The following is a 20,215-nucleotide window of genomic DNA, read 5'->3' on the forward strand; positions in this document are numbered from 1 at the left end:
GCCATGTCGACACCGACTTTCTAGGCGGTTCAGTCTGAGCAATGAACGACAGGCCACAGCTCAATCTGATGCTCCACCGGTGCGGAGACTACCAACACGGGAGTTGATTGATCCATCTACACAGCACCAGTTGTCCTCGACTCAAACATCGAGAGAGGTTACTCCGGTGCAGTACCAGAAGCACTCTCATAAGACCAAGCATCTTGAGGTTTCAACACTGAGTCTTCCACACCGTGATCATTCCATACAGGATTCAGATTTATTTGGAGACTCAGAACAGGAACCACTCTCTACTGCAAATGAGGACTTTCTGGGTCAGATTCACCTCAACGATTGCCTCAAAGACCTTCTGCTTTTTCTGAGTGGTCTTCTTTTTCTAAATTTCTCATATTTCTGAAGATCTTTCCATCCCACTAGAAGCGGATTCCAAGCATAGCAAGGAGTTCTTGGAGGCTCTGGATTATGACCAGCCTCCTAAATACCTGCTAAAGGTCCCGCTCCATGATATTCTACGAGAGTCTTTCTATAAGAACCTTTCTATAAGACTCCTCTCTCCATTTCAGTGGCTCCTAAAAAACTGGACTCTTTGTATAGGGAGGTTCCTATTCCAGGTTTTGCTAAACCACAGCTCCTCCATGAATCTTTAGTGGTTGAATACACTCTAAAGAAATCGTTGGGAGCTATTGTGTATGCAACTGTACCTCCTGGCAGAGAAGGTAGAGCAATGGACAAGTTTGGTAAGCGTCTTCACCAGAATGCAATGTTGGACAACAGAGCTGGTAATTATAATTTACATTTTTTGTTTTACCTGAAATATTTGGTCAAACAACTTGCATCTTTTCAAAAGTATATTCCATCTCGTCAGCAATCGAGATTCTAAGAACTCATTGCTTAGACTTTTCAATTGCGGAAATATATGGTTTGCACTACTTATGATACTTTTGAACTTGCATCATAAGCAGCGGCCATGTTGGTGGCCATGAGGCGCCTTGCCTGGCTTTGTGTTTCTGAACTTGATGTAAATCACAAGGACCGCTTGGCCAGTGCTCCCTGTCCAGGAGATGAGCTTTTTGGTCCTCAATGGATACGACTACTCAAACGCTATCCGCTCATGAGACCAGATGGGACACTTTGGTTAAACCAAAGAAGAAACCTCAATTGCCCCGTACCTTCAAGCCAGCTTCTTCGTACCAGTGCAGGTTTTTGGCTAAGCCTACTCCTCCTGTTCCTTCTCAGCCTAGGAAGCAGAAGCAGCAACCACATTAGCAACCTAAACAACAGGCTGCTCAACAAAAGCCCACACAGCCTTTTTGACGTGTTTCTCAGGAGCACAGCCACAGTTCCCATTCTCCAACCGCTACCTTAGCTGATCGAAGGGCGGCTTCAGCATTACGTAAATCGTTGGGAGCTCATCACCACAGATCTCTGGGTTCTAGACATAGTTCGTCATACCCTACCTCCGGATCATCCTCCAAAAGAGTCTATTTAGGACCTGATACAGTCTTTTCCTCTCATTCAGGAGATTCAATCCCTCTTCCTTCTCAATGCCATCGAAGCGGTTCCTTTAAATCAGCAAAGTCTGGGATTATACTCCCGGTATTTTTTAATCCCGATAAAGACGGGAGGTATATGACCCATTCTGGATCTCAGAGATCTCAACAAATTTCTAGTCAAAGAGAAATTCCGGATGCTCTCCCTTGCCCTTCTGGATCAGAACGACTGGCTATGCTCTCTGGATCAGCAATTTTTGGGGAGGCCATGGGCCCTGTGACCTCCCGCGTTCTGATGCATAAGGTTAAGGTTACCATATTTTTCTCTGGGAAACCCCAGACACATGACCCCACCCCATTCCACCTCCAGAGATTGGAGAAACTGGGTCTCTTTTCCCTGGAAAAGAGGAGATTTAGAGGGGATATGATAGAGACTTACAAGATCATGAAGGGAATAGAGAGAGTAGAGAGGGACAGATTCTTCAAACTTTCAAAAAATAAAAGAACAAGAGGGCATTCGGAAAAGTTGAAAGGGAACAGATTCAAAACGAATGCTAGGAAGTTCTTCTTTACCCAACGTGTGGTGGACACCTGGAATGCGCTTCCAGAGGACGTAATAGGACAGAGTACCGTACTAGGGTTCAAGAAAGGATTGGACAATTTCCTGCTGGAAAAGGGGATAGAGGATTACTGGTCCTGGACCTGTTGGGCTGCCATGTGAGCGGGCTTCTGGGCACGATGGACTTCAGGTCGGACCCAGTGGAGGCATTGCTTATGTTCTTGCTTATGTTCTTATGAATGACCCCCCCCCCCCCAGTTTGATAAAAGGGTCTCTTTGTGATGAACAGAGTGGATAGGATGGTCTGTATTCATAGGACGGTCTGTATTCATAGGACAGCTCCTGGCTGCTAGTTGGCAGTGCCGAATTGTTCATGGTCTATTTTTATTTTTATTTTTTTCTAAAGGGAATGTGCTGGAGAGAATAAACAGGAAAAAAGAGGTGCATATTACTCATGCCGAAATGCTTGAGAATGGATTTCTCAGCAGAAAATGAAACTATAAAAATAGAAGAAAATAGTGTTTATAAATCTAGCATGCCTATGACAGCTACTGCTGTTGCAGTAACCAGCAGGTCTGCTTTTTGTCGTTTGTCATTTGACATCCACTAGTCACCATCATAGCAATCCCAGAACAGAAAGTCTAGAGGCATAATGGCAATTAGCTTGATTTATCAGCTGCATTTGGTTTAGTGAAATCAGTATAGCTGATAAAGGGGCTCTTTTACTGAACTGTGTTAAGCCCTTAACATGCGGTCAGTTTACTGTTAGCGTACAAGTGTGTTAAGGGGCTTTGCAGTATTATTTTGTAGTTATCATGTGGTAAGTGCTTTTTGTGTTAGGGGCATGCATGGGTGAAGAATGGGTATGAAGACCTTTCGGATTGGCGTGGTTCTAATTAGCACTTTTTCTGTTAACAAGGGACTACATACCACCTCCTAAATAAGAGGCCCTGAGGCCCAGAGTCTATTAATGATGCCTAAACTTAGGTGCCTAGATTGACACACCTAGCCAATCTAGGTGCCTAACTTAGTTAAAAGGCTTAATTGGCACCAATAATTAACTAGCACCTTGATGTAAATTGCACTTAATTGGATGGTAGGCACCTACCACTTTAAAATAGGTATGTAGTCCAACTTGCCTACCAGAAAGTAGGCATGGTTAAGGGGCAGATTGAGGCCAAAGATTTTATTGTATTAAATTATGTTTTCATTTGTCTCCCTCTTGTATCTTTCCTTTGTATTGCTTTTCTATATTGAATTGTATTTCACAATCCCTTTTTACCTTGTGTTAACAAAATGATGTGTTAGTTTTTAACCGAATGTTATTATTTAAAGTTTGTACTGTATTGTTTTCTATTGAATGTATTTTAAATTGTTCATCGCTTTGAAGTATGACTAAGCGATTAATCAAGAGAATTATTAAACTTGAAACTTGATGTTTTTCATGCACTTAGGCGCAATCATTTAGGCCAAAAAAACTTAACATAAGTAGGGTGCGCCTAAGGTTAGGATGCCGACGACACCGAATCCCACCGTAGCTTTTATAGAATCACGTGTAAGCGCCACACTACTTGGCACCATTTATAGAATCAAGCCATAAGTGCTCCTGCGTTAATTCCAAGCAAAGTACTGCAGGGTCGCTGCAAATTTCACACAGCACTTGTAATGACAAATGTCGGGAATGCTCCACCATGTTAAATTTTTGTTTATTTAGTAGAACTTACTATACCACTATGAGAAGCATGACTCATCGGTTTCAAGACTAAGATAATAACATAAAGGAAAGGAAATACATCATAATAGGAAAGATAAACGCTCATTCCAACACAGGAGAAACAGGACTAATCCAGTGGCAATTAGGCGCTGACAATCAACTATTGGAGTTAATTAGCACTAATTAGGAGTTACGCATTCATCTGTCCTATACCCTAGTCTAGGGGTGTCAAACTCAATCACATAAGGGGTCGAATCTAAAACATATGCTAAGTCGCAGGCCAAATTTTTAATTAAGATACTTAGGGGTCCTTTTAAGATACGCTAACCAATTTAGTGTGCACTAAATGTGCACCTTAATGAAAGGACCCCTTAGTTTTAGTTGATCACTCCATTGGGTAATTTTCCATTTCTTGACTACTTCAAAGTTAAACTCTCCCTAATCCAACCAAAATCTTCTCTACTGCAGTTTAAAACTATTGCTTCTTCTCTTTTCCTCAGTGAAGGTGAAAGATGAGTTATAACAATCCTTTAAACTTAGATGTATGTCTTTGGCTACCACTATCAAGTTACCTCTGAGCTTTCTTCAGGTTTAAATAATGACAACTTCTCCAATTTTTCCATACATCATGTAATTTTCATTTTAGAATTATATAATGAAACTTTTCTACAAAAAAATACTCAGGCTCACTTTGTAACCTTTCTCAGCACAGGGGAAGCAGGTGCAGGCAGCTGGGAGGGTCCAGGCAGCCAAGAGGACCAGGCAGCTGGGAGGACCAGACGAACATGAGTGGCGACGGCAGCCGGGAGGACCAGGCAGACCTGAACAGCAACGGCAGCAGGGAGGACCAGAGTGAAGGCAGCCGGGAGAGTGCAGGAAGCCGGGAGGACCAGGCAAACACGAGCGCAGCTGGGAGGACCAGCTGAATATGAGTGGCGACAGCAAAGGCAGAGGAAGGCGCTTGTGAAAAGCAGCGTCAGCGGTGATTATGCCTGCGGCAGTAGAAAGTGTAGTCGTGCCAACCGCGGCGGGAGCACAGTGTCACAAAGCATGGCGGCTGCAAGGCGAGAAGTGCATCGCATCCTGCGCGTGAACCTACAACTGATTGGATTAAAAAAATGCCGGCAGGCCAGCATAAGTGCAAATTTGTAATTGTCTGGTGGGCCAAATTTTATTACACTGTGAGTCAGATTTGGCCCGCGGGCCAGAGTTTGAGACATCTGCCCTAGTCTATAACATACATGCCTAAATTTCATAACACACAACTGAAAAGGGGGTGTCAGGGGCACTATTTCCTCTAAGTTTAAAGTTTATTTGGACTTGATATACTGCTCTTAAAATGCAAAGCGGTTTACAATTGTACAGAGAATTTAAAAAAATTTTAAAAAATGGGAAACAGACTGACATAAACAATTCAGACGTAACATGCTACATAAGGGAAAATGGGAAGGATACTTTGCATGAAACTAATAGAAAGGGGACGGAAACAACAGAAGGGGTAAGGGAGTCTTTAATGTTAAGTCAATAGTCTGAGTCTTGTAGGTGGTTAAGTCCTAGGAATAGATCTCATAAGGAGCTTTGAAAAGAAATGTTTTAAGACCAGATTTACTGAATCTGGCTCTATGGGTGAAATTTTGAAAGACATGCTGAAGATTAGCCGGCAGTAGGGCGCCCTATCATCGGCTAGCCAACCAATCCGGAAGCATATTTTCTTTAAAAAATGAAGACACTGAATGGTGCCTTTGTTTATGGCGCCGGTGTCACACTTGCAGAAGTGCTTAGGAGCGCGCAAGGATGCCTAAGACCGGCATGGGTGTGGCTTGCACCGAAAGTGGCCTTGGGCATCCTTAGGTGCCCCTAGGCGCTTCCATAATTACAACACCAGCGCCTTAAATGTTGGCTTCTAAAAACAAAGTGAAATTCTATGATCAATGCTGCGTGATTGACATGCCGCTTCTTTGGTGGCCACTGATACTTGCGCCGATTATAGATTCCACCCCTATATGCTTTATGACGAAGACCATTGACTATTTCAGTAGTAGCTTTTGCTTTCATTACACATTTTTTGGGAGGGGAAGAAAAGTTCATAATAAGTATTTTGATGCTTTAAGGAAGGCATAATCTTATACAAAATTCATCCAGTGACGTCTGTCCAGCACGAACATCGTTGCTTTTGAATACTGTACTATCTTCTAGCCTAGATTTAAATTTAAAAAAAAAAAAATCTGTCTTATTAACTTACCTACAAAATAAAACTATCTAGTCCAGAAACTTTGCATGTAAAAACCCCCCCCAAAACCCCTCTCTCTAGCACCACAATAGAGATTCTCAACTGATTATAAATTGACTGGTCTTTTCACTAATGGTTTTGTATCTTAATTTCAGGTCTGCCTGAACAATATTCACATCCTTTCAAGTCTAAAGGTGTTGAAATGTTTTTAGCAATTAGAGGTGAAAGCTCCTGTCTTGTCATCATTATCACCACTCTAGTTATCTAGTTAAAAGCACCAGAGTATTTTTAATATTTTCAAGTGCATCAGAGTTTTTCGACAAGGCATGTACAGCCAAGTGCATTATTTTAACCACGGGAACGATTCTTCCTTATTGATGATGTGTATTTATCAGGAAGAGCTGAATCAGCCAATATGATTGGCTGATTTGGCCTTTCCAGCAAGTATCAACTGTCTGAGACAGAAATATGTACCAGCAGTCGTTGTTTAAATCAGACCCTCGGAGTTTAATCTAGTAATAAATATCTTGGTGCATGCTGCTTTATTGAGAACGTAAAGCATTATTTGAAGTCTACTATTTATGCTGAATTTAACCTTGGAAGATGAATGGCTTTTTTTCTCACATGCTCCCCAGTCTTTCTGTTAATCTTTTTTTTTTTTTTGCTGCATGTTGTTTCATTGAAAGTTTTGACTTACATTTGTATGAGTAATCTTCGTAGTTCCTGTGAACTCTGTTGAGGTATTTCAAGTTGTAAGATTTCGGCACAGAAGACAACAGTAATAGCCTGTTTGCACTTCTTGTTAGCTATAGAAACAGAAGTGGCAACAAAGCCCATATCGGAGTGCTATTACATTATTCAAGTGGCTACATGTCAGTTTAAATCATCTCCATGAGGAAATAGCGACATTTACAATGGGAATAGATGCATGCTGTAATAAATTCCCACCTCTACCTTTGCACCTACTCCAAGGCATGCACAAATCCCAGCCACCTGATTATTTGGACCTCAGGCCTTCAGAAGTGGTTAGGGGGCAATTGCACCAGTTCTCTGGTGTCTTACCACCACCACCACCACCACAAAATCCAGTACAAAGAGTTATTTTGCTCAGCTGCTTAACTGGCTCTTTTTTTTGTTTGTGCAGATTTTTAAATGTTGCACAGTTACACGTGTATGTTGCAAAATCAGCATTTGTACATGAAAAGCCTTGAGTGATGATCTTTTTCTGCACATTTTACGTTTTTAACATGGATGCTCTTTACCATTTTAACTGTATGCTTTATATCTGAGGCAATGGAGGTTTTAAATGACTTGTCCAAGTTCTCAAGCAGCATCAGTGAGATTTTAGCCATAACATAACAAGCCATTTGTGTAACCGCAAAACCTCTTGGATCTATGCGGTTAACAGATATAAGCACTGTACATTCACATGGAATTATATACTTTAAATTACAAAAACTTATCTATAAATTCAGCAAATTCTCCTTATATGCAGGATTGCTTAGCATTAGCAAAGTTAGGCAGCAGCATAGACAGTGACATATAAGGAGGGGCGAGTGGGCGGTCCGCCTGGTCGCAGACTTGCTAAGGGTGTGGCATCCCTCTTTCTCTCTTTGCCGCGTGCCCCTTGCCTTTCCCCGTACTTTTTTTTTTTTTTTTTTAACTTCCCTAGCACAAAGTTGCTGCCCCCATCGGCATTGGCGCTCTCTCTGATGTCACTTCAGGGACTTGCGCCTAGGAAGTGGCGTCAAAGGGTGAATCGACACCGATGTGGGCATGCTGCTCATGCCGGAGAAGTTAAAAAGGTACATAAATCTTATTGTTAATATACTTTATCCAGGATCTTCCGATTGCTGTTGGGGTGTATTACTCCCATACAACCCAATTCTTCATTGATCTATTTATCAGGGGTGTCCAACCTTTTGGCTTCCCTGGGCCGCCATTTTCTGGGGCCGCCCAAATGCGCAAACCCTGCAGCAAGACAGAGGAGGGAGCCGACAAGACGGTAAACACCCGGGGACAGCAGAGGAAAACACCGCATCGCCCTCGACCGGGGCCGCACAAAATACTTCACGGGGCCACATGCGGCCCTTAGGCCGCAGGTTGGACACCCCTGATTTATATTTTTATTAAACATTTTTCCACATATTAATTCTTCCTAAATATTTATAGAATGTGAAAATAGAGAACTTATCTTTAACTTATTCCTGTTAAGCAACACCCTTCCCAATTTGTGCCACTGCTTTGAAACTTGTTCGTTTTCTATCTTAGTACATGTGATCATTCTTAAATGAGCTGCGGATGTTTGTTTTTTTCATTTACTGTTTCAGCTTGATGCCTTTGGAAGGGTAACATAGTAACATAGTAGATGACGACAGATAAAGACCCAAATGGTCCATCCAGTTTGCCCAACCTGATTCAATTTAAATTTTTTAAATTTTTTTTTCTTAGCTATTTCTGGGCAATAATCCAAAGCTTTACCCGGTACTGTGCTTGGGTTCCAACTGCCGAAATCTCTGTTAAGACTTACTCCAGCCCATCTACACCCTCTCAGCCATTGAAGCCCTCCCCAGCCCATCTTCCCCCAAATGGCCATATATAGACACCGACCATGCAAGTCTGCCCAGTACTGGCCTCAGTTCAATATTTAATATTATTTTCTGATTCTAGATCCTCTGTGTTCATCCCATGCTTCTTTGAACTCCGTCACCGTTTTCCTCTCCACCACCTCTCTCAGGAGCGCATTCCAGGCATCCACCACCCTCTCCGTAAAGTAGAATTTCCTAACATTGCTCTTGATTCTACTACCCCTCAACCTCAAATTATGTCCTCTGGTTTTACCATTTTCCTTTCTCTGGAAAAGATTTTGTTCTACGTTAATACCCTTCAAGTATTTGAACGTCTGAATCATATCTCCCCTGTCTCTCCTTTCCTCTAGGGTATACATATTCAGGGCTTCCAGTCTCTCCTCAAATGTCTTCTGGCGCAAGCCTCCTATCATTTTCGGCGCCCTCCTCTGGACCGCCTCAACTCTTCTTAAGTCCTTCGCCAGATAAGGTCTCCAAAACTGAAAGAGCCAAAGATCAGCAGTACAACGATTAAGATTTCTTTTGAGCCATACCCCGTGCCCGCATATGCTACGATGGCTATGTCAACTGACACCTGGCTCGCCCGCACATAGTCGAAATCGATTCATGGCAGAGCCTAGAGAATGACACGTGGAAAAAATTGTCCCCATCCCCACGAGCTCTGTCCTCGTCCCCGCAAACCATCTGATCTCATCCACACAAGCCTCAAATAGTTTTATACTGAACTTATTATATTAAAGTATAAAAAGAAACAATATTCTGTACAATTGTCAATTTATAAATCAGCGTCTTTTCCCCACTCTTTCTTCCCCATTTCCCTTCAGTGTCCTCAGCCCACTCTCTCTCCACTTCCCTTTAGCATATAAAAACAAGCAAGCTGAACTGGAATAAGTTAAAGATAAGTTCTCTGTTTTCACAATCTCTAACTATTTAAGAATAATTAATATGTGGAAAAAATGTTTGCTAAAAATATAAATGGATCAATGAAGAATTGGGCTGTATGGGTATAATACACCCCAACAGCAATCTGAAGATCCTGAGTAAAGCACATTAACAATAAGATTTATATTTATTTATTTATTGTGACTGGTTGTGGGCCTGGCCGGTGAGGGTGAAGCCAGCAGTTGCCCAGTGCACAGACCTCAAATGAATGGATTTTAATTGGAGTTGGTGAAAATATGGTATCTTGGAAAAAGTTAAAAAGTTCCAGTGTCACAAATGGTTCCTAAATTATATACTTTTATTGGAACATAGCTGTTTCATCAAACAGATCAAAGAAAAATAGTTTCACAAAAACATCACAACAGAATCTTCTCCCCCAACTGGGTTTTATAAGAAACTTTGCTTCAGCTCCTTCTAAAGTTCAAAACAGGTTTAAATTCAAAACTGAAACACTCTTCTTTTACTTCACAGTCCCACCAGCATTTAGGCCTACTGAGGCTGAGCCAAAATTACATTTCCTTTAAGACAGGCAAATCAATTTCTCTGACTTCTGCCTTCCTTTAAATTTCTTTACAGTTCATTGCAGTGCATTACTTGAAATTTACCACTGAGTTTTTATAGTGAAGACAAATTCAATGGCTTTGGGATCATCCGCCCTCAATGAATTGATTTTGTGATCCCTCCCCAATGGATCCCACACATCCTTTGGGTGCCAACTTGCTATTGTCGAGTTATAGAATTGCTCCCATTTTGGCAACACTGAAAATAAGTATAGCTGACATTTAAATGAATGCTATGGCTGCTGAAAATTGGCCTCGGACACTGCTTTAAGCCCCAAAAAGTATTTTACTCTCTACGATATCACCCAAGCCTTAATGGCGTTACTGGCGCAAGACTGCACAGCTAAATATAGTTCTGTCTGTGGTTTCAATTATTGTTTCATCTTGGTGGGCTGACAATACGGGGAGGAGTGCTGCATTTTTCTATTGTCACCATATTATATTCTTACCCACTATTCTTATTTTCACTATTAAACACACAAAGTGTATACCAATGATGGTGTGTGGCTGAAATTTGAGCGGTTGCTCACTCCTGAAAAGCACGGGTCTGGTAAAGCATTGAAACCGTGGTTCTTTTTTGAACTTGGCTTCTCGGAGCTTACTACCTTACACTGAGGTTACACTGTACACTCACAATTTATTATTATTATTATATTGATGTCATTGCATCACTCCTCCCTGTGACTCATGAGACCATACTTCCACTTTGCTCTGATCATTCAGATGACGGTCTTACCTCAGCTGGACTATTGCAACTCCATCTACCTAGGCATCAACACCACTCTTATCCACAAACTGCAACTCATCCAGAACACAGCCGTTAGACTAATCTACAAATTAAAGAAATATGATTCGATCACAACCTTCATCAGGCAACTCCCAATACCATCCCGAATAATCTTCAAAACTTCATGCATTCTGCACCAGATTTTGTACAGAAACTCAGCTGGTCCCCTCATCTAACTATTCGCTACTGCTTAGTCAATCCTTAAGAATCCTAAGAAGAATCCTTAACAGAATTCAACTAAACTTGCCATCTACAAAATACCTCCACTACAAGCGAATTTTCCACTCTATGCTAACTGATCTGGAATGACCTTCCAGAAGCAATCAGGAAGGAGACAAACTATACCGCATTCAGGAAAAACCTGAAGACTCACCTCTTTGACAACTAACTGTTTCAGCTTCTGTATATCATCCCCTCCTCCTAGGCCCCTCCCCTTACTTCTCCGAGCCCCCTTCCCTATTCCTCTTTCCTCTTCCTCTTTGATCTGTCACCTTCAGCTTGTATAGGTTTGTGCGACTCACAAATGGAAGATTAGATTTTGCATTTGCTGCGTTTTCGTGACTTTCAAGCATCACAGTAGATCGTTGGGTTGTTTCTTTGACTGTTTTGAGCCTAGCAGCCCCTATTTCTTTGGACTTCCAATTCAGTTGAAAGCAGGAAAGGGGTCCCTCATTCACACTTCCCCAAGAATGTGTTTTTTTTCCTCTCCTATCATGTCCCAGATTACTCCTTTCATTATAGATTAAAAGCAGTGACACGAATAAAGGTGGGGGAGGACCCTGTAGATGACAAACTTTTTTGTTTGCTTCCTAGTACATAAGATCTTTCTTAAATAAGCTGGGGATGGGTGTTTTGGTGGGATTTTTTTCATTTGCTATTTCAGCTAGATGCCTGTGGAAATGAAATTGATTTCTCATTGGATTTCACAATTGAATAATCTATTGTTGCTGTCTGGTCTGCTTTCCAATATTAGTGAGAATAATGTAGAATATTTCTGATTCTTCATACTTTAAAGAACTGTCCATTAAAGCCTTGAAGCCATTCTGCTTGTTCTTTATGTATCTGCTGGGGACTTGAGATGGGATTTATTTTTAAATATCTTGTTTTATGTTTTTGTGAAAGTTTGTGTATTTAACAACCGTGTCCGTACTCATTAATATCCGAGGCTATTCTTTAATTATTTGCTCTTTCCTCTGTTGAGTCTGTACCATAATGCAAGAGAAATCTATACAAAACTAGGAGAGCAGTAACTATGAATAGAAATTTGCTTTGCCTTTTTTTCCTTTCTTCCTTTCTAGATGTTTCTATTAAAATCCTCTTTGAGAAGTTGTGCAGAAGATGGTACAACACCATTGAGTGCACAAGAATATGAAAAAGTGACTAGAACCTATCTCTAGGCTGCAAGAAGAAACTTTTTATTGAACTGTTTTTCTGTTTGTTTGTTTTTTAACCTGCTAACAGTATTCTTATCCACTCCTTAGTCATCAACCAAATGGATTATTGTAATGATCTCTAAAAAGGCCACAGGGTATAAATCATATAAAACACAAAAATCAAACTCATTACAGGACAAGGAAATATGATCATGTCACTCTACTTCTCAAATCCGCTCATTGGCTGCCCATCCCCCATCAAATAATATGCAAGGTACTACTCCTAGTTTTCAAAATCTGTTATTCTGGGGAATTCCTATTCCTCTCATATTACCTGATCCCCTACTAGACCACTCTGATCCTCTAAACACATCCTTTTGGTGATCCCCCTCATACTACTCATCGTCTATTCTTTTCTTTGTAAGGTGTACAACCCTGAAATAATCTACCCCTCTAACTAGGACTCCATTCCTCCCTTCAGCAATTCATATCAGACCTTCAGCCCTTACTTTTATCTGACGCCTACCCCTTGACAACTCTTGCTTTGGTGATGCCAACAGCAAGCCTGATCTACTCATCCCTCTCCCAATGTACCTTCCTCCCCTGCTTTCCTTTCAGACATTGTAGTTCACATCTTGATTCTCCTCTTTCAGCTAATCAGAAATTAAGAACTAAGGCCAGTACTAGGCAGACTTGCACTGTCTGTGTCCCATATATGGACATTCAGGGCTCCTTTTACTAAGGTGCGCTAGCGGTTTTAGCGCATGCTACAATGCCACGCATGCTAAACGCTAACACCTCCATAGAGCTTGCGTTAGTATTTTTCATTTAGCATTGGTTAGCGCACGCTAAAAATGCTAGCGCACCTTAGTAAAAGGAGCCCTCAGTTGAAGATGGGCTGGGGAGGGCTTCGACAACTGGGATGGTTTAGATGGGCTGGAGTGAGCTTTGACAGAAACTCCAGTAGATTCCAACCTAATGCCTATTAAGAAACAGTTACGTTCTCTGGAAAGAAAATGGCAACACAACAAAACTCTATATAACTTAAATAAATTTAAGGAACAAGCTAAGTACTATAAATCCGAAATTAATAGATTAAAAAAAGAATACTATTCCAAACAAATGAAAAAAGCTAGAAACACTTTACACTGTACGCAATTGTTAGATCTCTCACTACACAGAAGGCTGAGCAACATTCAATAGTTTCATTACCTACAGCCCAATCTATTGCTTCCCCCTTTATCAATAAAATTCAAAGCATTAGAAGCTCCTTTCCACAAGCAAATGTCACTAATGCAACACCAACCCCCGCCAGCCCTGGGGACTCAGTAAATTCACCTATATCCACATATCTTACGCTTTCAAAATGTTTAAGATTTACTCTACCCACTCTCCAAGACCTTCAGGGAACTTTGAATTAATTAAACCCAAAAGGCTCCAGTTCTGAAATTCTTCCACCTTTTATACTGAAACACTTTTTCTCATTTTTTGGTCCAGATATTTTAAATCTGGTCTATACCAGCATGGCTACAGGAATAGTTCCCAAAATGTGGAAAGAATTAATTATTTACCCAATAATTAAAGACCATAAAACCAGTTCATTCGATGCCTCTAATTATTGCCCAATCGCAAATATTCCAATTTCTTGGCTGGTTTTCCTCTTTCTTTACTGATCGGATCTCCAAGGCTTGTTTTCAATTCAACATCTTCAGACTCTATTACAACGGAATATGATATCCCACAAGGCTCAGTTTTATCCCCTTTACTTTTTAATGTTTTCTTAGCCCCTCTCCTAACTCTAGGACAATCTATTGATTTTACAACATTTGCCTACGCAGATAATGTCCAACTAGTACATCCGATTGACTTAATCAAAAACTCGAAAAGATTAACTCTTGGCTTGACGCACCTATGCTGTCCTTGAACATAGATAAGTCAAAATTAATGATTTTTCCATTCAGAGATGGACTTTCTCTTTAAACCACTCTTAAACTCAAAAATCTACTTATCAAATTGGTACCCTCTCTATAATTATTGGGAGTCATATTCGACTGTAAATTTACTTATCACTTACATATTAGTACAGTGGTCCAATGTTGCTTCCATCGACTGCGCATGATAAAAGCTTTAGCAAAATTGTTAGAGCTCACGTCCCTGAACATTTTAATCCACTCCCTTGTTATTTCTTGTTTAGATTACTGCAACACCCTCCTCAAAGGCATAACAAAAAAGGAAATAAGAAGACTCGAAATAGTACAAAACACTGCAGTAAAAATTATATTTAATGCAAAAAAATATGACCACGTTACCCCTCTTTTACATAAAGCTCACTGGTTACCAATAGAACATAGGATCACTTATAAAATTTTCTTACTAACTTTTAAAACCAGAGAAAATAACCAGCCAAAATTCATTAATAAGCTACTTATCCCCTATAGTCAAACAAGGTCTTTAAGATCTACAGCCCACAACCCTTCTTACTATCCCCTCATTGAAACATATAAGCACAATGAGGACTACAATTTTCTCTGTTAGTGCGCCCTCTCTCTGGAACAATATTCCAAATTACTTACGTGAAAAATCAACTCTTGCCAACTTTAAGGTGAAGTTAAAGACATTTCTCTTTCTCGATGCTTTTGTCCTTTTAAGGGCGACTTAGATCCAAGAAAGTTTTTTATCTTCAGCCCTCTCTCCCTTTGTTATTCTTTCCCTTGCATGTTCTCTTTCTCTCTTTCAATTGTAGTTCTAACCCTTCCTTCCCTTTTGTTCCCGTTTGTCAATGTCAACGTCTTTAAAAATTGTTATTACTCCCTGTTTGTTTTTGTTTAAAATGTACTTTATTTCGTACTTTGTTTTAGCATTTTTGTACACCGCCTTTGGCTGTATAAGAAATTTTTAAATAAACTTCTGAACCTAAGCACAGTACCGGGCAGAGCTCTGGGTTTCTGACTCAGAAATATCTAAGAAAAAAGACAATTTAAATGAAATCATTAATTTATAGAGAGTATACAGTTGAACAGACTGGATGGACCATTCGTGTCTTCATCTGTCATCATTTACTAAGGGGTCCTTTTATGAAGGTTCATTAACCGATTTAGTGCATGCTAAATGCTGAGGCACCCATAGAATATAATGGATGCCTTAGCATTTAGCGTGCACTAAATCAGTTAGCACGCCTTAATAAAAGGACCCCTATGTTACTTAACCCCCCCCCCCCTTTTTACAAAGCCATAGCATGGTTTTTTGCACCGGCCATGGTGATAAAAGTTCCGATATTCATAGAATTGCTATGAGCATCAGAGCTGTTACCGCCACGGCTGGGGCTAAAAACCATGCTATGATTCTATAAAAGGGGTGGGGGGGGTATGTTACTATTCCAATTTTCTTATTGCTCATGCTCTTTCTACCCTCCTATTATGCTTGCAAGCTGCCCAGACAACATGCTTGATGGAGAGGATAAAAACCCTAAATAAACTTGAAAACTTTAGTTTAGCCCCTTTCTCACATTAATATGAACTATAATCTAAGGAAAATTTTATAATGGTATTTTCAGATGTATGCTACAGTTTTGCACATATAAGACGGCAATTATAAAATCATTTCCCACAAAAAAGCCTGGGCCGTGACTGAAACTCACGCACTCCTATGAGATACCTTGTAACCCGTTCTAGGCTCTTTGGGAAGGACGAGATATAAATCTAAATAAGCAAATAAATTCAAGCAAAGGCAGAGCTGTGATTTAGCTATGAAACATTTAAATTTCGTACACCCGCTTCTAAGCAAGTGTAAATGTCTCTGTCTCATTTTAGGAATGAGTTCTGCAGGATATATGCTGGTATATTAAGAAGGTAACTTACCTTAATCGCTCCGGTGGATAGCAGCTCAGTCAGAACACCTTTCTGTAACTAAGCTGTACAAAGTATCAGGTCTAAATATCATCTATCTTTAGAAATATGAATGTCCCTCCCCCTTGTGACTGGAGTTAGATGTTCACATTTTGGCCCCTTCCTGGTCCCACCCCAAACACACCCAGACCATGCCCCCTTGCAGTTTTAGACTTCCATATCCTGTATTTTAAACGTTGAGATTTGGATGTCCATGCAATATGGATGTCGAAACGTTGGTTTTCAGGCTTCCAAAACATAACTAGAGCTTCTAAAATAAGGTTCATTGTGTTATTTTACCTCAAAATAAATTTCTGACTGAGCAAATCACAGGGAGGTTAATTTTCAGAACAGTTTGAGCTGTCTGAACACTGCCTTTCTCTACAACACACACACTTCAACAGGGTTAAAAAGAGTCATTCCTGGAAGTAGGTTTGCTAGCACAACTAAAACCACATATGTATGTGAAATTTAAAAAAAATGTATGTGCTCGTATTTTACTCCTTTGGCTAGGGTTGCCAGATTTTACAATTGTAAAATCTGGACACCCTAGACCTGCCTTCATGCCCGCCCAGCTCCACCCCAGTACCACCCTAGCTCTGCCCCCCACTGCCTGCTTTGATCGGGCAAGAGGCAATCAGGGACTTCCTTAGACTCCTCCCTCAGCCAATCAGGGCCTTAGGCCGCACTCGTTGGCGAATGAGGCCAGGAGCAGGAGGGACTGGCAACCCCTCCTGTTCCTGAAGAACACCTGTGGCCTGCAGAGCAGGAGGGACTGGGCACCCCTCCGGCTTCCAACAGTTGTATGGGGATGGGGTGGGTCCAACGGGGAGCGGGTGGGCTGACCATGTGTGATGACAGGAGGGAGATGGCATCCCTCCTGTCATATTCCTTCGGTTCGGGGGGGGGGGGTGGGCAGCGGCGACAGCAAGCATTAGTGGGGGGAGGGCAGGTTTTTTTTGGTTCGGGGAGGGGGACACGGGTTAAAATCACAGGCTTGCAATGTGGTTTGCTGAATATATTTATATATTCAGCTAAAAGCATTGCAAGCCCGTGATTTTAAAGGGCAGGAGAGTCGGCCGGGATAGAAGCGACTGGTTTTCAGCAGTCGCTTCTTTTCTGATCAGCAAGCCCAATCGATTTAGTATAAATTGTTTAGTGAATTGCTCCCTTACAAAATTTGCATTCCATTTCCCTCATTTGCATGCAGCTGATCAGATCGAGTGTTGATCGGGTCGGGAGGAGGGTTAGTGAATCAGGTCGGGGAACAATTGGGTCGTAAAGGGGTCGCAAACTGATCGGTACACGATTGGTTTGCTTAGTGAATCTAGTCCATAGAACCTTGCATCATGTAACTATAGTTCAGGTTCCTCTTTTCCACCTGCATCACTTTGCACTTCTTCACATTAAATGTCTTCTGAAATTTTGATACCCAGTCTAACAAGGTCCTCCTGCAATTTTTCACAATCTTCTTGCGACTTAACAACTTTGAACAACTTTCTGTCATCGGCAAATTTAATGATCTCACATGTTCTTGACGATGTAAGCTATTACCAGAGAAATTTAACTATGGCTCCAGAGTAAGAACATAAGCAATGCCTCTGCTGGGTCAGACCTGAGGTCCATCATGCCCAGCAGTCCGCTCACGCGGCGGCCCAACAGGTCCAGGACCTGTGCAGTAATCCTCTATCTATACCCCTCTATCCCCTTTTCCAGCAGGAAATTGTCCAATCCTTTCTTGAACCCCTGTACCGTACTCTGCCAGTAGTTAACTTTTTCCTCTGAAATAGCCCTTTATTAATACCATGACTGTTCCCCCCCCAAAGACAATTCCAGCTTCTGTATCTTGAAAACATTACTATAATTTACAAGTTTTTGTTGCTAACATGCATTAAATTTTGCCATTACCATGCATTAATGACAAACCCTTACCATAGTTTAATTGGGCCCATTATACATTGGCTCGTAGGATGATTCTTTCAGGGGATGATATCAATAGAAAATATCTTGTTAGTGTGTGAAGTTCTCAGCTTCCAAGTTTTTCTCTTTGCCATAGTTACTTTTTCCAGCAGATGGTCGATTTTAAAGGGCACTGACTGAAAATGACAGTTCCCATAGGAAACAGTGACTTCTGGTCTCATTAAGCAACACTATGGGTACATCAGCTCAACACATTGTGGTAGAGATCCAATTAACACATCACTATTGCAGTTGATAATCAGTTATTTATTTTATCTAACACTTAAATTGCTTTGTGTAATACATATGGATTGCTTTCTATGCAACCAGAGGAAGTTTCCCTGCTGCTCAGTCAGCTACAGTGTAAAAGAGTTGATACTGCGCCTTGAGGAGTACAGATGCTTCTGTATATTGTGCTGTTTTGCACGCTAGATAATTATCAGTAACATATCGCTTGAAGAAGTAAGTTGTGATGACAAAATATTTTCCAGAAAATTCAAGTGGCTCTCAAACTTATCCTGCGCTCTTAGGCCCTGATTCAGGGGTAGGGAACTCCGGTCCTCGAGAGCCGTATTCCAGTTGGGTGTTTAGGATTTCCCCAATGAATATACGTTGAAAGCAGTGCTTGCAAATAGATCTCATGCATATTCATTGGGGAAATCCTGAAAATCCGACTGGAATACGGCTCTCGAGGACCGGAGTTCCTACCCCTGCCCTGAGGCCTGTGTGCTCATAGAATTCCTATGAGCATCGGAGCTGTTGCCGCCAGGGTCAGTGCTAAAAACCGCACCAGTTTTGTAAAAGGGAGGGTTAATTTTTTTAATTGGTTTAATCCAGTGGTTCCCAAACCTGTCCTGGGGGACCCCCAGCCAGTCAGGTTTTCAAGATATCCCTAATGAATATGCATGAGATAGATTTGCATATAATGGAAGTGACAGGTATGCAAATCTCTCTCATGTGTATTCATTAGGGATATCTTGAAAACCTGACTGGCTGGGAGTCCCCCAGGACAGGTTTGGGAACCACTGGTTTAATCGAACAATGCCGCTAAAAAAAACAATTTAAAAAAATTTAATTTTTGAGTAGGCGCCTAACTTGGTAGGTTCTACCTGAAAAGCAGGTGTGATTAGGGGTGGAGTTTGGGCGTAGATTGAGTTAGGCGCCAGTATTTTAGGCCACGAAAAACCTGACCTAATATACCCGCGTCTAAGTTGGAGATGCCTTTTGGTGTCTAACTCAATTTAGGCCTCGCTAGGCACGATTCTTTAAATAGCATCTAACATTGAATGACATGTGGTAGGTGCTGTTTATAGAACCCAGGCCCATAGTTTTCCAAAAAATACCTTGGGTTGGTTTGTTTTTTAAAAAAAATTAATTCCACTTTTTCATCAATTTACTTATGGTCACTTTTGCAACCTTTGATTTATACTCTTTGATGTGAATCTTGCTGCTTGCGGAATCTCTTGGTTGACTAAGTTGCTTTAAAAAAAATGGACAAATGAGTAATACGATAAAAGTGCTTCACACAATCATACAGTACGGGCGCCTTATACAAAGGCGCGCTAGCGGTTTAACGCACGTAATACCTTGCGCTAAACTGCCGGCCGCGCTAGCCGCTACCGCCTCCTCTTGAGCAGGCGGTAGTTTTTAGGCCAGCACGGGAGTTAGCGCATGATGCAAAGTCGCGCACGCTAACCCCGCTAGCGTGGCTTAATAAAAGGAGCCCTATATCTTGCAGTCAGTTGTAAGATACTGTCATTAGTTCTTCAAATGTAGAACAGTATCATATAAATTCATTTATCTATTATTGTTTTTTTCTAAGGGCTTCAGGAGTGCCAGTTATTAGCCAAGGGTTTTCAATGGCTACGAACATTGTAATGAGCAGATCGGGATGGTGCAGAGTATATATAGAAGGGGGGACTTTTCGCGAAACATGTCGAAATGACAGGTCCCTTCCCAACGTGAAAAATACAACACAAAGATAAGTTGTAGCGTTTATTAGCTTTTATTAGAATAACTAGAGCACAGAGCACTTTAAAATCTTTAATGTATTAAAATAAAAATTATGGGGCTAATGAGGAGGCCAATGCCATACTAGTGTTCTTAGCCATTGAAAACCCTTGGCTAAT

General features: G+C 41.1%; 1 protein-coding gene across 9 annotated transcripts in view; it reads left to right on the top strand.

Annotated features, from left to right (window-relative positions):
• Positions 1-20,215, top strand: part of LOC117351126 — a 690,625-nt gene that overhangs the window by 550,012 nt on the left and 120,398 nt on the right. For 3 of the 9 annotated variants that reach the window (XR_004537333.1, XR_004537332.1, XM_033925965.1), the window contains one exon: positions 4,471-6,491. The exons of 5 other annotated variants lie outside the window; for them this stretch is intronic. Coding sequence is in view for 2 of the 4 variants with exons in the window: in XM_033925965.1 (XP_033781856.1) it covers positions 4,471-4,552 (82 nt within the window). In the remaining 2 variants the exon portion in view is untranslated. Of the gene's footprint in view, positions 1-4,470; positions 6,492-20,215 lie in introns of those variants that run through there. One more of the 9 variants, XM_033925964.1, reaches the window with a different exon arrangement.

This window comes from Geotrypetes seraphini, chromosome 17 (genome assembly GCF_902459505.1).
Source record: "Geotrypetes seraphini chromosome 17, aGeoSer1.1, whole genome shotgun sequence".
NCBI lineage: Eukaryota > Metazoa > Chordata > Amphibia > Gymnophiona > Dermophiidae > Geotrypetes > Geotrypetes seraphini.